This window comes from Lissotriton vulgaris, chromosome 9 (assembly GCF_964263255.1).
Source record: "Lissotriton vulgaris chromosome 9, aLisVul1.2, whole genome shotgun sequence".
Taxonomy (NCBI): Eukaryota; Metazoa; Chordata; class Amphibia; order Caudata; family Salamandridae; genus Lissotriton; species Lissotriton vulgaris.
In genome coordinates, this window is record NC_141697.1 from 878,120,186 (window position 1) to 878,145,353 (window position 25,168).

The following is a 25,168-nucleotide window of genomic DNA, read 5'->3' on the forward strand; positions in this document are numbered from 1 at the left end:
GGGCATATCATGCAACATCTATACTCCCATTACTCATATGTCCTTATTAGGAACACTTAGAAATCGCAGTTTAGTGCTATATGAATGAATGGCTAGTTGAATACAGAGGAGATCTCACCTTTATCCTCGATCATGTTGAACTTCTGAACCTCCTTGGCGAAGTACTCGTCCTCGGGGGTCTCGTGGGTTTGGGGGGTCTGCGTCTCCTGGATAAGCTCCAGGGTGCTGTTGTAAAGCACCATGACTTCCTCGGGCACCGGGGCGACGTCGTCCTCCACCTCGGGGGGCTTGTCCAGCTTCAGCTTGCTGAGGATCTGTCCGCGGATGGCTTCGATGCGCTTCCGTTTCACCATCTCCATGTCCACGGTCTGGCAGGTGGAGAGCGCCAGGGCCACCGAGAGGCAATGCAAGAGCAACAGGAGCAGCAGCAGCGCCCGGGAGACCGCCATGCCAGCTCCGGCGGGGCGTCTGTCGGTGGCTGGTGGAAGCCCCGCACGAGGGGTGTCTGTCAGTCACCGCAAGGTCAATGTCACTGAATGAAGCACGCGCAGTGTCTAAAAGTGACACCTTAAGCCCATCGCACTCAACATGGAGGACTAACAGGTCAAGTCCACCAAGCCCAATGCCTGTCTACAACTGTCCACACCCACCACGTGCCTGCTCCTGACACTCAACGTCTGTGACTGTCGAACCGGTCATGCACAAGGTAGATTATCTAAGTACTGTCTAACCGTCTACAACGAACAGGCCCAACACCCTCGGGTTGGCTAATCAAGTGCAAAACGCGAAACCACTAAATCTACGGAAGCCTAAGATGATCAAATACACTTTAGTCCACCAAAGCCAAGAATAACAGTGTCCTGCAATGGCAACCCCAACCCAAGAAGCTCTGCAGCACCTCAGCCCAAGGAGGCTAAAACACCAACCAGAACAATCTCTAAAATCTGTTCGACTTCTGGGGCAGCAAACTAAAAAAGAACAAACAGTAACAAAATATAAAGTGAATCGATTCTATCGGGTTACTCATGGGACGTCACATGGAGGGCATCCTGGGCTGGGGCGTCAACAAGAAGGCAAGTGTGTGTGACCCTTTTGCATATCCCTCGCCTCGAGACGTCCTGTATGTCCGCGGTCTCCTGTCAGTTTCAGCGCCCCCACTTGAGGCAACAGAGTCTGGTGAACAGCGCCGCGAGCGGACCCGGTCAATAGTTGCTGAAGACCGCGTTGAACGGCCGGTGGAGCTGTCTAACAGCGCCACAGCCTGTTTCTGTGAGTCCGTGGGGGGCAGGTGGGGGCATTTCCGGGTCTGTTCATGCTCCGATGGGCGCACCCCGGGGGGGTCTGGTAAAGTTGAGCCTCTGGTAGAAGGTGAGCACAGAGGGTCTGTGCAGATGGAGGGTGGAGAGACCGCTTTCCGCGGCCCGGGACACACAGACTCCTTCCCCCGCTGGAGGAGTCGTGCAAGAAGCTGTAATTTGCAGAGCCCCAGGCGCCGGTCCTGCCTGCTGCTACACGCACCCCGCCACTGCCGCCTGCACACACTCCGCAGCAGAGTTTAAGTTATTCTTCGCCTCTCCCCCTCCTCCCCACTCCGGGGCCGAGCTCCACCCAGGAAGTGCGGGGGCAATGTGTGAAACGCTGCAGAGTGCACCGCAGCCGGCCAGCTACTACAGCACTGTCAGTGAGTGCGGAGGCGCGCTGCTGCAGGTGGACTCCCTCTGCCCCCGGGCTACCTACCTACCTACCTACCTACCTTCCTATCTATCTATCTATCTATCTATCTATCTATCTATCTATCTATCTATCTATCTATCTATCTATCTATCTGTCTGTCTGTCTATCAATCTAATTAATCTATCCATCTATCTCCCTCACTCCATCGCCCTCCATCCATCATCCATCCATCCATCCATCCATCCATCCATCCATCCATCCATCCATCCATCCATCCATCCATCCATCTATCCACACGTCTATCTGTAGATCTACCTTTTTATCTGTCTATCTACCTGTCTAGCTATCCATCACCGAGTCGTTTTCGCTTTAGCACACTTTCCCTACAGACGTTTTCACCTTCTCTCAATGTATGCATTTCTCTATTTCTCTTCCTTTCTCTCTCCCTCTCTATATTTAGTTTCTTTATTCTTTTCCAATCCGTTCTTTAATGTCGTCCCTCGCCCTTTCCCACCTGTCATTCGTTTTCTCGCGTGTACCTTGCCTTAAGTTACAGTCTTTCCTCAATTTTATTTGCCAGTGTTTTCCATTTTATCTCTCCGGCCATTCTCTTGTATAGTCACATAGACGATTTTGAATTCTTACTATCATTTCTCTTGTATTTTATTGTCTTTTAACTCTCCCTTACTTCGCACCCTGTGCCGCCAGTGCGTCACTTTTAATATGGGGAAAAGATTTGCACGGGCGGTAGAAAGGACTAGTGAATGAGCCCCCTCCCCTTTCGTGTCTACTATCTCCTCTCTAGCCCTGCCACCCTAATCTCACACTTGTCTGATCTTTTTGCTTCCTAGCCTCCTCTTTTCACTATGTCTATTATCTCTCTCTCTGATCTTTCTCTCTCACATATTTCTTTGTCTCCGCTTCTCTCTTCTCTTCCCCTTCCCTCTCTCTTTCTCTAGACACCTGCTTCCTTTTGACCCTCGCACCACCCTTTTCACTCTGATACTTCCTTTATCTATGTCTGAGCTCCTTCCTCCCTTTCTTCTCATTTCCTCTCTTTCCTTTACCCCGTCCTCTTTTTCTCTCAAACATGTCCCTTGTATTATTCTGCTAATTTATCTCCATGTCTATCTTCGCTGAATTAACTGTTTTATCACCCATTTCTTTTCTCTATCGCTCCACCAGTCTTCTGCTACTCTTCTCTGTTTTGTTTCTTGTACACATGCACCCCCTGCTTCCCTGTCCACGTCTTCTCCAGTTTCTCTGCCTGCTTTATTTCTTAACCAAATCTCGTTCTTGTTTAAATCCAATCCCCTCACTCTCTTAACTCTCCTCCTATTCGCTCCTTCACTCTCCCCATTCTCTCGTCTCTCCTTGCCCTCTCTGTTTGCCCTTTTCCTCGTCTACCTTCTCCTACTTTCGCCTTTCCATATTTCTCTTCTGTATTGCCCCTTTTTGCCTTCTCAACCCTGACACTTCCTGCCTCTTTATTTCCCTCAATTCTACCTCTTTCCTCCCACTCTTTGCCTACTTTCCCCCTGATGCTGCTCCCTCCTTCTTCTATCCCCGCCTCTCCCTCCCTTTATTTTCTGTTCCTCTTATCTCTTTAACTCTTCTTCCTCCCTTAACCCCCATTTCTCTTCTAAATTTCCACAAATCTCTCTACGCTCTCGCTGCCTTCTTTCTCTTCGTTTTCGCCCCCTCGCCTATATCCACCCTCCCTTTAACTTTTTAATGTCCATCTTCTTTCCCCCATAACTCTTCCTTACTGCTCTCACCCCCCCCCCCCCCACACACACACACAAACACACTTCTCCCATTAGTCTCCGCTCACTTCATGCCTTCTTTCTTACCCTGCCTGGTTCTTTCTCCTTTATGCTCTTCTCTGCTATATTCACCGAGGGCGTATTATAAGGTCCCCACATGCAAGTTTGCACAGTGCCTAAATTTAGCCTGCTTTGTGCAGGTTTTATGATCTTTCAAAATCCCTTTACGTGTAATTAAAGTGTATGGATTTCTTTGTGTTCCTCCACTCCCGTCCGCTTTCGGTTCTCTCACTCCACACTTCTCTTCCATATCTCCGCGACTTCCCTCCCCCACTTCGCGGCCTCCCTCCTTCCTGTTCTCTCCCCCCTCAGAAGCATAATCCCTCCTTGACGCACATATGTCACAGGCTGTCTTTGCCTCGACCCCGCTCCCGTAACAACCTGTTCCCGGTTATATATTTTACTATCAACTTTCAACCTCGAGGGGGGATGGGCGTGCCCCGAAGCACCGGAGGGGGGGACAAATATTTCAGTATGTTAAAAATTAACAGTGCGAAGAAGCAGGGCAGGAAATCGCTAGTGGAAGTCAGAAGATGCTGGCTTGCGCACACGGCGGAAGTAGATAAGGCGGAGGCGTGAGCGCCTGGTGAAAACAAACATTGGCAAAGCAAAGAGGTCTCGCCTATGTGAGGTCTATTGGCTTTAGAGGAGTGTCATGGCGTGTCGTGGAGTGGAATAGCATTGTGTGCCATAGAGTGGGGTTTTGTGGCATGGATTGCACTGTGAGGCATGGAGGGACATTATGTGGTGTGGCATTGTGTTAAGTGGAGGTGATTGACATTGTTTGCCGTGGAGTGGAGTGCATGCCACAAAGCACTTTAATGCCTCTGTGGGGGTAGTAAGTACTACATGAATACAATTATAATTGAGTGGAGTGGGCTAGGGTTGTCTAGAGTGTAGTAGAGTGGAGAGACATTGTGTGGAGTGGAGTGCATTGTATAGGGTGGCGTGGAGTGACATTGTGTGGGGTGGAATGGAGTGGCATTGTGTGGCGTGGTGTGGAATTGTGTGGTGTGTAGTGGCATTGTGTTGAGTGTAATGGAGTGGAGTGGCATGGAGTGGAGAGGAGTGGAATGGCATTGTGTGGAGTGGAGTGGTACTGTGTGGCATGAAGTGGAGTGGCCATGTGGTGAATTGGAGTGGCATTGTGTGGAGTGGAGTGGTACTGTGGGGCATGAAGTGGAGTGGTCATGTGTGGCATTGTGTGGAGTGGAGTGGTACTGTGGCATGAAGTGGAGTAGAGTGGAGTGGTCTTGTGTGGCATGGAGTGGCATTGCGTGGAGTGGTACTGTGGGGCATGAAGTGGAGTGGTCATGTGTGGCATTGTGTGGAGTGGAGTGGTACTGTGGCATGAAGTGGAGTAGAGTGGAGTGGTCTTGTGTGGCATGGAGTGGCATTGCGTGGAGTGGTACTGTGTGGCATGAAGTGGAGTAGAGTGGAGGAGTGGACTTGTTTATCGTGGAGTGGCATTGTGTGGAGTGGTACGGTGTGTCATGAAGTGGAGTGGTCTTGTGTTTGGCATGGAGTGGCATTGTGTGGAGTTGAGTGGTACTGTGTGGCATGATGTGGAGTTGAGTGGAGTGGTCTTGTGTGGCGTGGAGTGGCATTATGTGGAGTGGAGTGGTACTCTGTGTCATGAAGTGGAGTGGTCTTGTGTGGCGTGGAGTGGCATTGTGTGGAGTGGAGTGGTACTGTGTGACATGAAGTGGAGTAGAGTGGAGGAGTGGCCTTGTGTATCGTGGAGTGGCATTGTGTGGAGTGGAGTGGTACTGTGGGGCATGAAGTGGAGTGGTCATGTGTGGCATTGTGTGGAGTGGAGTGGTACTGTGGCATGAAGTGGAGTAGAGTGGAGTGGTCTTGTGTGGCATGGAGTGGCATTGCGTGGAGTGGTACTGTGTGGCATGAAGTGGAGTAGAGTGGAGGAGTGGACTTGTTTATCGTGGAGTGGCATTGTGTGGAGTGGTACGGTGTGTCATGAAGTGGAGTGGTCTTGTGTTTGGCATGGAGTGGCATTGTGTGGAGTTGAGTGGTACTGTGTAGCATGAAGTGGAGTTGAGTGGAGTGGTCTTGTGTGGCGTGGAGTGGCATTATGTGGAGTGGAGTGGTACTCTGTGTCATGAAGTGGAGTGGTCTTGTGTGGCGTGGAGTGGCATTGTGTGGAGTGGAGTGGTACTGTGTGACATGAAGTGGAGTAGAGTGGAGCAGTGGCCTTGTTTATCGTGGAGTGGCATTGTGTGGAGTGGTACGGTTTGTCATGAAGTGGAGTGGTCTTGTGTGGCGTGGAGTGCATTGTGTGGAATGGAGTGGAACTGTGTGGCATGAAGTGGAGTTGAGTGGAGTGGTCTTGTGTGGTGTGGAGTGGCATTTTGTGGAATGGAGTGGTACTCTGTGTCATGAAGTGGAGTGGTCTTGTGTGGCGTGGAGTGGCATTGTGTGGAGTGGAGTGGTACTGTGTGACATGAAGTGGAGTAGAGTGGAGCAGTGGCCTTGTTTATCGTGGAGTGGCATTGTGTGGAGTGGTACGGTTTGTCATGAAGTGGAGTGGTCTTGTGTGGTGTGGAGTGCATTGTGTGGAATGGAGTGGTACTGTGTGGCATGAAGTGGAGTTGAGTGGAGTGGTCTTGTGTGGTGTGGAGTGGCATTATGTGGAATGGAGTGGTACTCTGTGTCATGAAGTGGAGTGGTTTTGTGTGGCGTGGAGTGGCACTGTGTCACATGAAGTGGAGTAGAGTGGAGGAGTGGCCTTGTTTATCGTGGAGTGGTATTGTGTGGAGTGGAGTGGTACTGTGGGGCATGAAGTGGAGTGGTCATGTGTGGCATTGTGTGGAGTGGAGTGGTACTGTGGCATGAAGTGGAGTAGAGTGGAGTGGTCTTGTGTGGCATGGAGTGGCATTGCGTGGAGTGGTACTGTGTGGCATGAAGTGGAGTAGAGTGGAGGAGTGGACTTGTTTATCGTGGAGTGGCATTGTGTGGAGTGGTACGGTGTGTCATGAAGTAAAGTGGTCTTGTGTGGCGTGGAGTGGCATTGTGTGGAGTTGAGTGGTACTGTGTGGCATGATGTGGAGTTGAGTGGAGTGGTCTTGTGTGGCGTGGAGTGGCATTATGTGGAGTGGAGTGGTACTCTGTGTCATGAAGTGGAGTGGTCTTGTGTGGCGTGGAGTGGCATTGTGTGGAGTGGAGTGGTACTGTGTGACATGAAGTGGAGTAGAGTGGAGCAGTGGCCTTGTTTATCGTGGAGTGGCATTGTGTGGAGTGGTACGGTTTGTCATGAAGTGGAGTGGTCTTGTGTGGCGTGGAGTGCATTGTGTGGAATGGAGTGGTACTGTGTGGCATGAAGTGGAGTTGAGTGGAGTGGTCTTGTGTGGTGTGGAGTGGCATTATGTGGAATGGAGTGGTACTCTGTGTCATGAAGTGGAGTGGTCTTGTGTGGCGTGGAGTGGTACTGTGTGACATGAAGTGGAGTAGAGTGGAGGAGTGGCCTTGTTTATCGTGGAGTGGTATTGTGTGGAGTGGAGTGGTACTGTGTGACATGAAGTGGAGTAGAGTGGAAGAGTGGCTTTGTTTATCATGGAGTGGCGTGGAGTGGAGTGCTACGGTGTGTCATGAAGTGGAGTGGTCTTGTGTGGCGTGGAGAGGCATTGTGTGGAGTGGAGTGGTACTGTGTGGCATGAAGTGGAGTTGAGTGGAGTGGTCTTGTCTGGTGTGGAGTGGTACTGTGTGGCATGAAGTGGAGTAGAGTGGAGGAGTGGCCTTGTGTATCGTGGAGTGGCATTGTGTGGAGTGGAGTGGTACTGTGTTGCATGAAGTGGAGTGGTCTTGTTTGGCGTGGAGTGGGGGCTTGGATTGGAGTGCAGTGGAGTGAAGTAGAGTAGACTTGTGTGGCGTGGAGTCGAGTGGCATTGTGTGGAGTTGATGGAGTAGTGTGGCATTTCGTGAAGTGGTATTATGTGGAGAGGCGTAGAATGGCATTGTGAGGCATGGAGAGGCTTGGAGTAGCATTGTCTGGTGTGTAGTGGAGTGGCGTTGTGTGACGTGGAATGGAGTGGAAGTGTATGGCTTGGAGTTGAGTGGGGTGGAGGGAAGTGGCATTGTGCGGAGTGGAGAGAAGTGGCTTTGTGTGGTACAGAGTGGAGTGGCATAGTGTGGCATGGAGGGGAGTGGTATTGTGCGGCAGGGAGTGGGATTTTGTGGCCTGTAGTGGAATGGTGTGAAGTAGCATTGCGTGGTATGGAACGTTGCAGAGTTGCCACTGAATTGCCCTCTAGTGCTTCAAAGCCTTGTTATATATAAATGCAATTACAATACAATACATTGCCAAATATCCCAACCTATGATCTATGCTTTTAGTTTGATGTAGAAGCATGTTAGTATGTACAACACTTCTGTGAAGACTACTTTATTTACAAATACATTCATTTAAGACAGGGAGAGGCTAGTGGGTGAAAAAGCAGCATATATTGTACCCGCTGGGGATAAAGGAGATGGAGCCAGGTGGCGATAGTGTTCTGGAGCTACAAATGTTGAAAGCCTTTTCCAAACAGGAGTAGCCAACATGCTCAGAACTCAATCATGATGTAGGGTGATAGTGAGTAACATCACCTTGTTGTGAGCAGAGGCAACCATTACAGACAGTCGGAGGTGTAAACTAAAGATATTTCAGTTTTAAAATCTGGAAGTTCTATGACGACACTCTCAGACATTGGGGGGGGGGGGCATAAGGGGGAAGAAGAACCATAGACAAGCGGGTGGGAGAGGAAGAATAAATAGTACCTCAATCATAGCACAAGCAGAAGATAGACAATAATTAAGATGAATCAATCTGTGCTTCGTCCAGCCTCCACAGAAAGAAAAGGAAGTGACTCTCGGCTTGCACTGGTCCATTAGGAGGCAACTAAGAAGTGTGCTAATAATGCAGATGAAGGGTAAGCAATGGGCATGCTCCAAGCTCTTTATAGTAGACAATATCAGCGACACTGCATGGGCTGTTGGCAGGTGAGATAAACATCACCCCTCTAACTGTAATGCAATGGTTCCACCCAAGAGTGAAGAGCTTTTATCATTGTGAGTAGGTTCTTGTGGACTTATGGAACAACAGATACATCCTGTAAGTGACATGTCCTGTTAGTATATAGAAAACATTAGCTCGCATGGGGAAGTTGAGAATCAAACCATTGTCTGTGTTACTTACTGCCACTGCGCTTGTGATGGTACCTGACGAGCGGCCTAGACCCAACACAATACGTTAACCGGATTCATGGAGTCAGCGGACCCACAGTGCATTCAGCCGCTTCATGTGCCACCTCGCACTGTCTCACAAAGAGAGAGAGAGCCAGTACATACCCAGGAAGATCGAGGGTCTGGTGAATCCTACTATTCCAAGCGCTGCCACGTGAGTTCATACTGGTGAAAAGAGCAGCTAAACGGGCCCGCGACGTTCTACTCACAGCCCACGATCTGCCGTCTAGCACCAGGCTAGAACGTTACTTAGTACTTCAAGCAGGTAAGCTTAATGGCAAAGATCAGCTGCAACAGAGCGCTAATAATGCATGCATGCATGCTGACAACACCAACAGCAGCAGGTAGGGCAAGCTGCCCAAGAAATGTGGCACTGGTAAAGAAAAACAAGGCGAACGAGGGACAGAAGGCCTGATTTAGATCTTGGCGGACGGGTTACTCCCTCACAACGTTGACGGATATCCTGTCGGCCGGAATATAAATCCCATTATGTCCGATGGGATTTATATTTCAGCGGATGGGATATCCGTCACCGTTTTGACGGAGTACCCATCCCCCAAGATGTAAACCAGGCCCAGAATCATCAGTGCAATAAAAAAAAACACGGGGCCCAAAGAATTCAGGAGGTTCAGAAAATACTGGTATACTGTACAATGTGCACCATGAGCTAGCGGAGAATCATATTTTAGCTCCACCCTTACACAACACAACTACATAACATAAACGTACACTTAGGACATGTTTCTTGTGTGGCCTAACGACACTAATGCAAAGTGTTGTACTTGACATCATTATTGAAGTTCATTCACTGTAGAATTCGAGAAATCAAATACACTGTATGACTTAACCGTATTAAATGGTATATTCTTTGGAGACTTGATGAATAAACCATCCTCAATTATTAAAAATATGTTTGCTTTAGAAATGACAATGATTCATGGTTTCATAGTTTCATATTTCGGATTTAAACGTAGTTTATAGACATACTTTCACATACCTATTCAAGATTTACTGTATGCCACATGTAATATGAATCTAATGTACTCATACTTTACATTTATTTGTGTTTGAAAGTGTACACAAATATTAAAGGTGCAGCAATGATTTAATACTTTAAAGTTGTCCTGACTAGACCTGTTTTCCATTCTGTATAAAATACTGTTTTCCATTTTCTGCTTACATGACTTTTTCCTTGCAGGTGTGTTCACAAGGTTTGTTAGTTTGAGAATAGATACAACAGTGTACTAGCGATAGAGAGCACTTTAGAAGAAGACGTTGCCAAAGGGACATGGAGAACCGGAGCGTTAACTGAAGGGTCCTACTCGGCATTGTTGTAAAAGGACAATATTGTTCCCCTATTTAGTATTGGATATTTTGTAAATGTTGCAGGTTCTAACTTGAGAATGGAAAAGGACAATGGAAACCCTGATGAGGTGACCAGAGGGGTGTTGCTCAGGAGGTTTTTGTGTGGTAAAATTTAGTGTTCACACTGTCTGAACTCAACACACTTTCCGAACTCTTTAGCAAATATTTTGGTTACTTTCTTTTGGACTTTGAGAGATTTAGACCTCTATGTTTAATCCATTAGATTTTTTGCTGAGAGTGGCTCAGGCTAACATTCAATATTCCTGACCGAGGAAAACTCTCGACTGTGCTTCTGATATGCTGACACCTTCTCATTCTTCCCTGCATTTTCCTATTTTTCTGCATTTCCCCGAGTTTGAAATCTCTGTAGACTTTTGAACCAACCCCTTAATTTGGACTTGAACCTAGACACATTTTAGATTTACTGATGAATAGAAGAGAGAACTAGAAACTCTTCCCTGAGCACCAAATCTTGATATTGATTTTTTTTATATCTGTGACTGAATTGCTTGTTTGCCTGATACTGGTATGCTTGAACTCTTTAGGAGATTGGGTTTTCCAGTTATTACACTGTACCATTGCGGCATGGTGGTGAGATTTGGGTACCTTAACTTGACTGCTAATTTGTAATAAACTTTCTTAACTATAGTCACTGATTCCTGGTTACTGTGTAGTCAGATGGGTTACACTGTTAATTGAAATTGATTGATTAAATGTTGACCCAATCACCTCTCAGGCAACAAGGAAAAGGTCCATTGGAGGACAAATAGTAGGAGGGTTGGCCTAGCGTGCTGCACCACTGGCTAATGGATGTTTGTTTGCTCTGAGGCCATCACCTGGTATTCCCAAGCAGCCTAGTATCACAAGGAATACAACTTGCCCATGCAAGCCAACAAGGCATGGTACAGACAAAGAACCACCCGCATAGTAAGGTGCGGTTCCCACAATTAGCCGGAATGTTGGAGGTCACAGTGAGGAATTTCATTCTATGCCAAACCACAGAGAGACCTGATCCGCCAGCCCCCACCATCACTGTGGAAAGCCCCTGACAATAGTGAGTTGGCACTAGCTCAGATTTTGGTAGCTTTCCTTATGACCGGTACATGATGACTGCCCTAGATAATTATTTAAAGTATCCAGAAATTTAGATCATGCACACAACAGCAGCAAGAGAAGTTCTACCCAAATTTGAAAAGATCTAGGCCACCCATGGTGTACTGCGTGAATTATGAACTGACAGAGGGCCCCTTTTCTATGGCCATACACCTTGCAGAGTATCTAAAATCCTGGAACATTGTACGGAAAACAAAAACGCCTCAAGGGCCCAAAATTGAATAAGGAAGTGGAACAGTTTATAAGGACAATGAGTAAGGTATTTCACGATACACACAACAACAGACAGATTCAGAATGGGAAATCCACTCTACTCTTTTCAATGAGAAATCTGCAGACACCACACCCCACCACTAGTCTGGCTCCCAGTCAGGTGTTCATGAGACGAGTGGTCCAAGATGCCATTCCCCATCAACCCAGGTAGGTCCCAGGTGCAAGTAATGATCAGTGAGTGTTTCAGCGCAGTCAGAAGAGAAACGCTCAATGCAGTGTCAAGAGAAATGCCAAAGGCTAGGATCTACAGGTGGAAGATGGTGTATTGGTCAAGGACCGATACCCAGGGAGTAAATTCTGCATGCCCTTTGAACCAGAATTGTGGCAAGTAACCAATCACCAGGGCACCATGATAACTGCCAAGGGGTGATGAAGAAGTAACATGGAACATATCATTCTATAAGAAATATCATGGTGAACCTCCAGGAGGGACCAGGTCAAGCACAATGAGAGAAAGAGATGCTGAAGAATCAGAACCCGGGGTCACCCTCTGGGGTGGACCTTCCTAACAGAGTTGTCATGACTAACCAGCAGGGACAAAGCCTTTGATCCTAACCCTGGCACAGAGACTGCCAGTGGGAGTGGTTGCTCTGTTCAGACCATTCATAGGGTCAACCAATCCTGATGCCTGCTAAGGCATAATCCAGGGCCCTTCACGAGGTTCAGAGACTTTCTGGTATGACTTTCAGTGGTTCAAGAGCTCGGACGGGCCGAAAAAGAGTAGTTTTTTGTTTGCTGTTTGAAGAGTGTGTGGTTGGGGAGGAACATAATATTGTGAGATTGTCCCAGAGTGAAGGGATTGTACCATTGAGAGAGGAGTCATGCAACACATACCCCTTTGACATTTGGAGCAACTGGTACATTCCAGAGGTGACATGTATTGTTCATCAATAGACCACAGCGTCTCACTGTGGGGTAGTTTAACACCTATGTGAAACGTGCCGCTAATGGACCATTAGCGGCATCCCCAACTTTTTTGTTTCATTCTTTGATTCAGTGTTTCTGATTGACAATTCTGCTAACCTGCTACCACAATCTTCCCGAAGATTGTGGAAGCAGGTTAGCAGAATTGTGGAAAAGCAAAGCGATTATGTTTCAAGGTTGACTACGCTATAATATACAGGAGACTCATTGCCTCTCCCTGAGGAAGGGCTTTCACGCCCGAAATGCATAGGAGGATTGAATAGCAATGATGTCAATCAGAAACACTGAATTAAAGAATGAAACAAAGTTGAACTAGTATGAAGTTACGAATGAACAAATAAAAATAATTGAACATTCAGATGGAGATTTTGAGTGGAATCCTTTTTTGACCAAAAGGAGAATACAGCGTGCCCTAGAGGGACGCCGCTAATGGTCCATTAGCGGAACGTTTCACATCGATATTAAGAGACGCCACTGGTCGGAAGACGTCACCTCGGGAGCACCAAAAACGCAAAGAAACACTACGCATAAGAAATTAGGATCATGCAATTTACACAAGGGCTGTGCACCTAGAGCGCAATTCCTGTAGTTTAGCACCTAACCATTGTCCTGTCACTTACTGCCACTGCGCTTGCGCTGCTGCGCCCACAAAACCTGACTACCATTTCTGCTGTTGGTCTGGTGAAATGTTACTCTATGATGCTTGCGCTGCTGCAGGCCTTTGAAGGTTTGGTTGGGCTGTAGGCTGACAAGCCCTGTAGCGGCTCACAGAGCTCTCACACATTTACCTCATCCTTTTACTTCGTAGTAACTGGTAAGGAAAGAGCAGGCATGCAATTTGTTATTAGTCAGTTGTGCTTCAATGGGCCTAAAGAAGGCTTTCCCACTTGACCACATAGTGTGACCCTGGGCATGCTCCCCATTCATCGTTTTCTCTCTGTGTTTAAACTGTAAAAGTCCAGCAGCTTTTTATAAAAACAACAGAATACACAATATAAAAGTTGGAAACAGTATCAAAAGACTAAGGCCCTGGTTTAGAGTTCAGCAAACAGGTTATTTGTCAGAAACGTGAAGGACATCCCGTCTGCCATATTACAAGTGCCTTTCATCCAATGCCACTTGTAACATGGTGGATGGGATATCATTCACACTGTGACTAGTAAGCCATCCACCGAAATCTAAATCAGGACCCAATTATCTAAGTGGTTGTAGACTAGAGTCCTGAGGATAGCATAAGCACCCAGGGCTCAGCACCCACAGTCAAAGTCCATACTCAGTTGGAGATAGGGGCAAGATAACTGATGGCAGGATGCAAGACCATGACCAGAGAGCAGCATGTGCTCCCAGAGACCACTATGGTGTAGGAAAACAAGGGTACCCCGATAAATGAACCTGGGGTTGGAGTATGTTTAAAGGGAACAATGGTTGATGGTTGGCCTCAATAGGTCCAGATCGAGAAAACCCCAAGGGGGGGTGAAATCAATTTAAACTAGACAATTAATCAACAAGGTAGCAAAGATGTAGGGAAACATATATAGTGTATAAACTAGAGATTTAATTTTTACACTGGTCTGTTTTGGTACTTTAGATTATTATCAGGTGCTCACAAAAAGTGAAAAAGTGCATAAAGTGACAGTGTGAGGGTGAACTAAAAACATAACATCACATTGACAACAAGAGTGGAACTCCACATAAATATGTACAATGAAGGGGGTTCCTGTTGTGAGGGTCGACGGCGTTTCGATCTTTTAATTCTTTAAGATCATCTTCAGGACATATAGTGAGCAGTCTGAAATCTTGGAATGGAGACACTGTCGCGGGGAGTGGAGCCTCAGTCACTGTGGTATGGGCAATTCTCGGTTGGCTATGTTGATTGAGGTGACGTCTGCGATGGCAACTGGTCGATGCTACTTCTAGTCAGGGGCAGTGTAAGTTCTGGGAACTGCAGGGATTTTAGTTATTTATGCTGGACAACAGTTTTTTGCTGGTTAACAGGGGTGAGGTCCAAAAATGAGCGTCACAACTATGCTGCTTTTAGCAGGTATGTGTCCAGGGGAGCACAAGTTTTTGCAGGAGCGAATTGCTGGGTGCCTAGGCTCATGGAGGTTCCGATGCTCTTTTGGGGCTTGAAAGAAGGTTTGTTTTGGCCTTATTGCTTGGCTCTGCTGCAGGCCAAAGAGAAGTACTAGTCGTTAAACCTGTATTAATCAGCGTTAAACCACTTAGACGGGGGACTAGTTAAAGTAATTATTTGTGTGACAATCTACTTTGCCGATGCAGAGATTGAATCAGGGGGTAGGGAGTGAGTCACACATCTTCCCGGTCGGCGCGCTGCAGCTAATGCATGTGTTGCGTCGCCGCAACACATGCATTCGCTGCAGCGCGCCTGTTGTTGACTCTTGTTCACCCCTCCTGTCTATCTTAACTGTGTCTTTCTCACTGATCTCCTTATAATGCATGTTTTCCCCTCCCTCGATGATGAAACTGATGTTTGTCTTATACTGGTGGAAACGTGTGGTTGCCAGGGAAGGAAAACTGGGGTTCCCTCTGTACGAAATGGGTCACTAGGAGGTGGAGTCACTACTGCAAGGCCCAACGATCCCCCACTTTCTCATTCATGTATTCTCTACTGTCTCTTGATTCTTAGCCAGTTCTTCAAGGTAGCCGGCACTTATACAGAGAGTAGCAATGACAACAAGACTGGCCCTTAAGAGCAATGGACAATCTTTTGTGGACTGGTGGCCTCTTCACCACCCACTCCAAGAATGGCAGCTCAGCCACACACTGTTCTTCCTTTCCTTATCAGCCAGAGCAGGAAACAAAATACAAACTGCACATGTCTGCTTGTGCTCTGAGAAGCAGATATGTGCATGCTTTTATCTTTAGAACGCTGGTGGGCAGAGCTGTGCTCTCCAGGAATGGCAGGGCTGACGTCACATACAGCTTGAATGACAGAGGAAGGGCTAGACAGCCGGGGCTGTTATCCACACTGTACATGTGATGCTGGCCCTGCCAAGTCATGGGAACAGGAAGTGTGGCTTGAGCTGTGAGTAGAGCTGCTGTTGGGCTGCAGTTGGGATCTGAACCAGCAGGCATGGACGTCATTTACGAGTCGACAGGGGTCGCAGCTGAGACCCCTGGCTTGCCTCCTGTGACCTCCCACCACTGTCACTGCAACCCTCTGACCTCAGAGGACAGTAGCTAACTTGGAAAATAAGATTTTCCTTGTTCCAAGTTGTGTGGATCACCTCTGTGCCTCCAGCTGAAACTGAGCTTGTGGAGAGAGTAAGAAAGAAATACAAGGGAGAGAAGGAGAGAGAAAAAGAGACAGGAGGTAAAGGTAAAAGGCTTTGAGGCGAGATAAGGGTAAAATAACGAAAGGAAGAAATACACTACATAGAGAAGGGTGAGAGATCTAGAGAAAACCCCAGGAGGATGTATGTTTGAGAGAGACAAAGAGGGATGAAAGAGACACCAATAATACTGTGACATAGACAAGTGAAAAAGGGCAGATAAGGGAGTAGGAGAGGAGGGAGAAAGTTGAAATAGAGTGGAAAAAGAGACAGCACAGCTGAGAAAGGAGATCATTGAGAGAGGGGAAAATATGTATTATAAGGAGATCAGTGAGAAAGACAAAGTTGAGGTGGACAGGAGGGGTAAACAAAGTCAACAACAGCTGAGAACAATGTGACAGATAATAGAAAAGCTAGACAGATCACAAACAGCTGAGGGGAGGGTGGCAACGTGTCAAAAGGCATATGAGCACTTCCTGTGATATCATTGGGGTAAAAAAAAATGTGATGTTCACTTCCGCTACCCCTGGCATTTTGGTGAATCAACGCCCATGCCAGCCGGCCGGTGCTAAAGAAGCAGATCTACTGCATGACTACAGACCTCTGAGGTGTGGGAGATGAGTGTATTAAGCAAACACAGAGAATGCACATGGAGGAAGCATGGCTAGGCAGCAATGGTGGGAATATAGACAGCCCTTGCAAAAGTGAAACAGTGCAATTGAAGTGATAGCAGAGCTGGGCCACTAGAAGAAAGGTGGTCAGGGTTGGACGGGTCTAGAGCAGCAGTATGGCAGTGGCAGAAGTGCTGGTCTGACAGATCACTGTTTTTTTGGCTGTTCGTAGACCTGTTTTATGGTCTGGCAGCCGGATTTTACTGTTGAGTTCTCGGATATTACCACAAACATTGCCTACAGCAAGCACAAATGCATGCAGTATTCCATTCAGTGCAAAATACCTATACAGCTTGGGGCAGATTTACAAGCCCCATGCACCACATTTACGCTGCCGCTGCGTCACTTCTGTGATGAAGTGGCGGCGTAAACCATGCGCCACATTGCGCCTTTTTTACAACGTGACGCATCTAGGCAGATGCGTCACGTTGTAAAACCCTGCACCACATGAAACCTGTATTATGTTTCATGTGGACGTTCTGGAGCAGGGTGGGCGTTCCATCGCAGGAACGACACGTAAAAGTGACGCAGTGAAATCTACAATATTTCACTGAGTCACTTTTACGTCCATGCTGCGTCAAAACCCTGACCCTGCTTTAAGCAGGCGTAAGGGGTGACACAGCATGTTAGGCATAGGGCGCCCCTGAGCATTGCTGGAGCTGCCTCGCTTGCGACACAACTTCAGCAATGCGCCACCCTTAGGCCATAGGATGCGACCTGCATCGCCCTATCCCTGTGCCACGATGCGCCGCATTGTAAATGCGATGCATTTATGGTGGCGCAGGGAGGGAATTGCATGTTGCATCTGTTCTGGCGCATCCCTGCTGATTTGCAGAGAAGTGCCAGAACTTGTAAATCTGTCCTCTTGTCTTTAGAAGTTTAAAATCCCCCCCGATGTGCAAATATGGGCCACTTTTTTAGCTATTTGAATAGCCAACAAAGGAAACTTCTTTTGGTGCCTGGGCCTGTATTCTGTGCAAGTCTGACTCTGAAGGTTGGCATGATGCATAGAGTGACTGAAGGAAAGCTCCCTATGCAAAAAACCACCGTCACCATGATGTGAATAGGTAAAAAAGTGCATCTGGAATAAAAGGAAAGAATTCCACAAAAAGTAAATGGGATATGTGGGCAAACTGGACACAGGGATTTAATAGGCATGTGGCATTACCTCAGTATTTAAAGAGGATATGATTGATTAGATTTAAATCAGTTTATACACTATAGTAATGTGTGTCTTCTAAGCTCACTGAATAGTAAACAATGGGTCTTGCAGAACAGCACACGCGCTGTGGTAGGCGGGACCTAAAAACTGGTAAAAGGTGCCTGAAAATGAGTTGTCAAAGGGAAGTAACTACAAGCAAAGAGAATCAGGGCATGGCTGGGGGTGGCGGTCATTATGGTGGGTAGAATGATGGCAAGAAGATGGCGGAAGAAGGGGGCGGGTAGGTAGGTAAATAAAGCGAGAGAGAGAGAAGGTGAAAGAGAGTGGCATAGAACAAGAAGGAAAGCTGTTTAGGAAGGAAAAACAAAAGAGTCCAAAAAGCCAGTGATGGCAGAAAAGAGACAGAAGGAGGAAGAATTAGAGAACAAAACAGTAAAAGTGGAGAAGGTGTGGAATAGACTGAAAGGTATCAAGGAGTATGAGAGGGTAAAGTTAAGATTGAGTGAATACAAGAGAAGAGAAAATAGTGAACAATGGGTAAAGACAGAAAGACACAAAGTAAGCAAATGAGAGAAAGACAAGAAGGTGTAGGAGACAAAGAAGAATAAGTGAACTTGTGTATGCCTGCAGCTTTGATTTTTTTTTCCTGGTTGAGGCCTTGACAAGCAGGGTCCAAAATGCTAGTGGGGCTTTGAGGAAAACCACCACCTGGCCAGCCGTGGAGGGCGAAAGGCTTGGAGCCCAGAACTTCCTGAGCTAACCTTCCCACAGGAACTAATTAAAAAGGCTTCTGATGGTGTCCTGATGACCTGGGAGCTTGTAAAGTTCCTGATGGATGCCAGCTGCCAAGAGCCTTCAAAAATGAGCTTAAAACACTCTCATTGTAGGGCCTTACCGCTCACTTTGTGCCTCTGTGTGAAATTGGCTGTTCATCAGGAGACTGAGTCAAGAGAGCTGATAACATGTGACCCACCAGGGCACTGTAAGAGGTGGCGCATCTGCAGACCTGCCAACTTGTGAAAAAGTTTCATGTGTGAGAAGGGGCGGGGCTTTCTGCCAACACAGCCTGAGGTACTTTAACTCTCTGCTTTCTACTTCCCACACCAAATAAAGCTTCTGAGGCTACCATTGATGTCCTGGGCAGGTTTCTCCCACCAGTACTGGACATTGGCTGCTCATAGCCACCAAACATCTGAAACACACTGCCTGCAGGGGTTTCCTGTTAATAGTGTGCATACCGTTGATATCTGCTCCTCACGGGGTGACCATGTGAAGGGAGTGGAATTCGTGTGAGACGTGGTGGCACCGTGTGAGTTGGAAGTTCTGAGCCTGCTATTTGCAGGAGGCAGAGGAAAGGGGGCATGTGTGAAGGGGAGCAAGTGTGTGAGCAAAAGCATAGAATGACAGATAACTTAAAGGAAGCAGAGAGAGAGAAATTGGGAGGAGAAAGTGAGGGTGGGCATGTGAGATCTAAAGGAAAAAGGACAAGACTACTTACAGCCAGTAAAAAGAGTTCCATACAGAAATGAAAGTGATTGAGAGAATTATGAAAAAAGAATGTTTAGCAGCCATTTTTTGTTAGAGGATTCCTCATTGTTTAAATGTATGCTTCAGTAAGCAGAGGTACATCACAGCCATTCAGTCTGATTGTAATACTCTTTAACCTTCAGCAGCTTTTCATTTGCTTTACTGCTCTTCACTCACACATCTCAGTACTCTGGGAGATGTGAGCAATGTCTTTTCACTGTGCCTCTACAGTGTAGCTGGTTGCCCATACAGCAAACATAATTCAAACTCACATGGTTAGTTGTGAGGTTTTCTTTGGCACAAATCAGATTCCTGAGGGCATAATCGCATTGCGCGTTCCAGGTGTAAATTCTACTGACCGGTTTGCATGATGGGTTGCATATTGTAACCCTTGAAAACATGACATTAACAGATACATGGTGTAAGAGATTTTTATAGGTTTATATTGTTTGACATTATTAACAACGAGCTGAATCCAGTTCCACACTCGATTTCGCATGTAGTCACTGAGTTAGCTGTATTGCTTTTGGAACAACATTTCTATGAGGTATAGAAGTGCGTTTTATGATGCATGCTAAATAGGCCACCTTTTAGTGTAAACACCATCTTGTCCAAGATTACAAGATGGAAGCCACACATGTCACTCTGCCTGTTTTCCCTCTCTTCTCATACACTCTGCAGCACACAGTGAAGCTGAGATGTAATGGTTTATTTTCACTGTAATTGGTATTCTGCTTTCAATGAGCTATTCCCTGCTCTGCCATGATTTGAAACATTTACAGGGTCTTTCCATCAGTTCACTGTGCTCTATTCATTCACATAAGGCGTTATTTTTCATATATCTAGTTATGTTCTAGCATCTTTGGATAATATTCGCATAGATTGTGGAGAGTGACGATTTATGTAGTGGGTTAGTACTTAGGTGTTAAGGCAATGTGACGTTTATTTTTCATGTTCTCTGATTTACTGATGAAATGCTACATTTGCTCACACCACAGTGAGTCTGATTTTTTTGTAATTACATATGCAGAAATAATGGATAAAAAAACCTTGATTTTGGGGGAAGCCAGAAGATTTACCCGATGACCTAGATGGTGCTAGGGATGCTGTCCATTCTTCCCCTGATATTGCTGCTCATTTGGGACATAGAATAATTTCAGACTTTTGCATACTATGTATAAATCTGCATTTAAGAGCCTTCGTGGCATTGACTTTGTACCGCTTTATGTTTTTGAAATCTATAGTAACACCCTTTAACTCTTTTACTGATCTAAATCTCAGAGTTATTGTGTGGCCGAAATCATTTACATAATTAATTGTATATTTTGATGTTTGATGCTTTGGGAGGTGGCCTCATGAAATTTAGGTTTAACACCATCTCTGAGCCAGTGAAATGTGGAAAATCTGATTGAGGTAAATTTTGGTGTGTCTCGATTATCGGGAACACCATTTACTCGTACAAAGCGCAGGCAGAGGATTGATTACTTAGGGAAACGAGTGAACTCTTGAAGAAATAGGAATTTCATAGTGTGCAAAAGTATGAGCAAATACAAGGACACCTATTCCTATACAATTCTAGTATTCAAGTGAATCCTTGATGCAAGTCTGTGAGACATCAAACAGACCCCTTATGTAATCTCTAGTGCCGGGAAACCCTTGCGGGTAGCTGTCGCGCTTTATAAAACCAACAAGTAAATAAATAAAAATAAATCTCTGATTTTTGTTTACCTATTTTGAACTTTCTAAGTGTAATTTTCTCGCCACTGCTATGTGCCATGCTAATGCCTTAAAAGTTCTGACACAGCATGGTACTTTTCAGTCTGTAAAGCTGGTTTTGTTGTCACAGCATCTGTGCTTTATTGAAATATGTTGAGTGACAGTGCATTCACTCTTTGTTTCTGGATTGATGTGTAATAGAGTTTGCACCATTTGTTGTAAACATATAGCATTGAACACCTACCTTAATAGACTTCTGAATAGCCTCCTTTGTTCCTTGTGGTTTTAGCATGGCTTGCAACGTTGGCAATCACATTTTGGTTCAGCCAACAGGTGCTTTTCTGTCTCACCATTTTTAGGTCTCATCTACTAGACAGTGTATGTGCTGTCTGTTGCGAGATGCATTGTTAACTTGCAGGGAGCATTGACGCCATGCATTGATTACCATTGATTGGCTTTACTGTCACTCTTGTTTGGTTGCTTCTTACTCAGTAGCTTTTGGGCTTTCCATTTTATACTTGTGCTTGTCCATCCCATGGAGCATGGATGCATTACTTGTATCTTTCCACTGCTCACTTTTTTCTTTCTCCGTTGATTCCATGTCCTGCTTGGCTTCCTCTCATCTGTTAAAAAACACACGCAATTGCTCCTTTTAGGTTTCGCCTGGTGTAGCACTGCGCAGCAGTGCACGCGCAGGCGAAATATTTTGTTTACCAGTATGGGTCTTTGTCCCGCCTCTCTCTTCCATTGGCTAGCTCCATAAATGGAGGCTAGCCATTGGAAGAGATATCTGTCCGTCATTGTCGGAGCAGATTCGTGGGCGTTCCGGCGATTTTTTCGCTCTCTGCCCCTTTTAGAACGTCATTGCGGCGGTGGGCGGATGTTTTTTTTTTTTTTTAAAGGTTTGTTTTGGTCATTTCTTTGAAGATGGCGCCCGGGCAGTAGCTTACTTGAGAATCTCCGCCGTGCCATCTTGTTTAAGTTTTTGTTGAAATTCACTGAGCTTGTTTTGTTTGTTTTCGGGACGCGCTTGTTTTCTGGGCTATCACTATCCCCGGCAGAGCTTGCACTGCTGTGTGTAGTAGGTGTCACTCGAGGGCAGTGGGAGGTGGGGGCACAGACAGACATCCACATTCATCGCCTGCTCGTGAGTTTAGCTGTGCAAGGATGGGCCCACCCATCTGGTTAACCTTGCGCTGAATGGAAGACATGCCTGCTCCCTGCCCCCCGCCCCTCCCCCTCCCACACAGTTCGAGACTTACAAGACAGCAGAGTCCAGAGCCGCTGGAAGCGGATCTGACGAGAAGGGCTGGCCTGGGAAGGGCCCAGCAGCTCGGGAGCCTCGTCCAGGACTGGGAGACGGCGAGAGCCGACCCGGGAGAGCTTAGCCGGCTCCGGGCAGGGATGAAGAGATAACTGCACCCAACAATGAGCTACCTGAAGTACGGACTCGGGGAGCTGTGCTGAGCGTAGACTGACTGTGACACCCGGGCTGGAGGAATGCCTGACGCCGGCCGCTAGGCTCCAGGGCCCCGAGAAATGACTGGACTCTTCCCTGGGAGTCTCTTCCCCTGGGGACTGCCAACCGGACTCCTCCATCTGTCCTGACCGGGGAGGGTTGAAGTGATGCCCCGGCTCTGGGCTGGCACAGCCTGGGGCCCCCTGGCTCGCCGGCCCGGCTCACAAGTGGGTATTGAGGGTGCAGAGAGAGGCTTAGACCCCCCAGCAGGGGTCCTCGCTGACGCTCGTGCCGGCTGCCCCCCTCCAAGGAGAAACCATCAGGTGACACCGGGGATCACCTAGTGGCAGAGGAGAACAGTCTAATCCATGTGCGGCATGCCCCCTCGCCCTGCACCACATCATTCTCCGACCCCCCTTACTTAATCCTTGTCTGCCTCTCTTTGCTCAGCTGTACTTTCTCCTCCTTCCTTTACCCCTCCTGCTGCACCCTGCCTCCTCCTCCTCTGAACCCTGCATTCCTTATCTCGTGTTTGGAAGATGACTAAAGAGGGGGGCGTGGGGTGGAGGCTGCTATGATGTCTGCTTTGCTTAGGGTTCAGTAGGGAACACGCGTTGCTGCTGGGGTCCAGATGTGAGTGTATGACTTGTGACGGTGAGTGACCATGGCCTTTGTCTGCCACACTCCGGCAGTGAGTGTAGTGCTCACCCCTTTGTGTGTGATAAGTAGTCCCACTCTGCTCAGTACTCAAGCAAAGAGCTAGCACGTGCAACCAGCAGTAAAGGGCTGAACGGGTCCCTCAGGGTTAAACCAGAGAAGATCACAAACGGTTAACCCCTTAGTTGCTGGCTTCTGGGGCAGAGTTATCAATTCCATCAAGATATACAAGGGGCGGGGCCTGCTTCGAGCCAAGGTGACTTCCTGGGGGTGTTATAATCATGATGCTTTACACAGTGGAACCTATAGTGGAACATAATGCGTATTGAACAAATATCCCGTAGAGTTTGACGGACATGCTGTCGCTGTTCAGGTTGGTGTGCTCAAGTGTGTCTTGCACCGCTGCTGTCTGCGAGGAATGGGAGCTTGCACTGGTTGGTGCCCCCGTACACAGTAGGGTGCTTGTGCAGTGTGTATTTGAGCGTGGCATTGGGTGCACTTCTGTGCTAATGAGAAGGGAAGTTTGCTTTGGGTGGTACCTGTGCACGGCGGATGCTTACATCATTGCAGCCTTTGCCCAGCCGGTCCTGGTTTGAATGGACGTGTCTATTCTACCTGCATTGCCGGTGACCGTTGAGAGTGTGTGTGGGAGTGAAAGAAAGAAGCTTGCACTGCTGTTCTTCTAAGTTGTACCTGTGACCTCTTGCCTGGCATTTTGTACAATTTCCATCATCTGCGATGTGCGGAAGCTTGCAATAAGTGTCTCCACTGTGTAATAGAAGCTCGCACTTTTGCACAGTGCGCATTGATTGCGTGTCGCGCGCCCGCTGGAGTCCGCTCAAGCGCCGTGCCGTGATGATGTACACTTGTGCGAGACTTACGCTGCATCCGACTTCCTGTGCTGATGCTGAACTTCATTTTGCGCGCAGGAAGCGACCTCCTCTGCTGTCAGTGCCCTGTGGGTATTTTTGGAGCGAGACAAAGAGGGCGCAGCAGCAGGTGCTGTCTGCAGTTTCGGTATGGGTGTGGTTGGTGAGGGGTGGCGTGGGGGAGGTGGTAGTCCGTTCATCGCCGCTCCCCATCCATATGCTGCATTGGCTGTCTCCCCACCAAGCTCCATTGTAAGTGTTCATCTTGTTGCACCTCTTAGGATCGCCTTCGGCTATGTAACTATGTGGCAAATAACATCGACTCTTCCTGCAACAAAATCTCTCTCTCTCTCTCACACACGCACTCTCTTCTCTCTCTCATGCACTCACTACTCTCTCTCTCTCACGTACTCTCTCCTCTCTCTCTCTCGTGTGTTTTCAGATGTTGTCAACCTGCATGTGTCTTTCACGATGCTCTGATGTCCCTCGCCGTTAGCCACAGCCTGAGCCACCCCATCATTTCTTTGACATCTTTTGTATCCAGGTTTGTCTACTGACAGCTGTACTTGTTGTTCGTCGTGACAAGCAGCCCAGCTAGCATCATCTGTTTGTGTTGGAAGCTTGCCCTGCCTGACCTTTGCTGCGCCTGCCCCCTGGCTGTGCTTGCTTCCCTGCCCCAGGCTTTGCTTGCTTTCCTGCCCCCTGGCTGTGCTTGCTTCCATGCCCCCTGACTGTGCTTGCTTCCCTGCCCCCTGGCTGTGCTTGCTTCCCTGCCCCCTGGCTGTGTTTGCTTCCCTGCCCCCTCGATGTGCTTGCTTCCCTGCCACCTGGCTGTGCTTGCTTCCCTGCCCCCTCGCTGTGCTTGCTTCCCTGCCCCCTCGCTGTGCTTGCTTCCCTGTCCCCTCAATGTGCTTGCTTGCTTCCCTGCCCCCTCGCTGTGCTTGCTCTCCAAGGTGTGTGGTGTGGCTTTCCTAGGTGTGTGGGTGTGTGTGGCTCTCCTAGGTGTGTGGGTGTGTGTGGCTCTGGGTGTGTGGGTGTGTGTGACTCTGGGTGTGTGTGACTCTGGGTGTGTGGTTGTGTGTGGCTCTGGGTGTGTGTGGCTCTGGGTGTGTGGGTGTGTGTGGCTCTGGGTGTGTGGGTGTGTGTGGCTCTGGGTGTAGGTGGGTGTGGCTCTGGGTGTGTGTGTGTGTGCGGCTCTGGGTGTGTGTGTGTGTGGCTCTGGGTGTGTGTGTGTGTGGCTCTGGGTGTGTGTGGCTCTGGGTGTGTGGGTGTGTGGCTCTGGGTGTGTGTGCGGCTCTGGGTGTGTGTGGCTCTGGGTGTGTGTGTGTGGCTCTGGGTGTGTGTGTGTGTGTGGCTCTTGGTGTGTGTGTGTGGCTGGCGCTGGGTGTGTGTGTGTGGTAGTAA

The 25,168-nt window shown here is 47.8% G+C and overlaps 1 protein-coding gene across 1 annotated transcript in view; it reads right to left on the bottom strand.

Annotated features, from left to right (window-relative positions):
* Positions 1 to 1,521, bottom strand: part of TGFB1 (transforming growth factor beta 1) — a 156,369-nt gene extending 154,848 nt beyond the window's left edge. Inside the window, 1 exon segment of the mRNA XM_086938626.1 lies at positions 119 to 1,521. Within this exon segment, the coding sequence (XP_086794752.1) occupies positions 119 to 449 (331 nt within the window). The 5' untranslated portion in view covers positions 450 to 1,521.
* Positions 1,522 to 25,168: the final 23,647 nt, after the last annotated feature.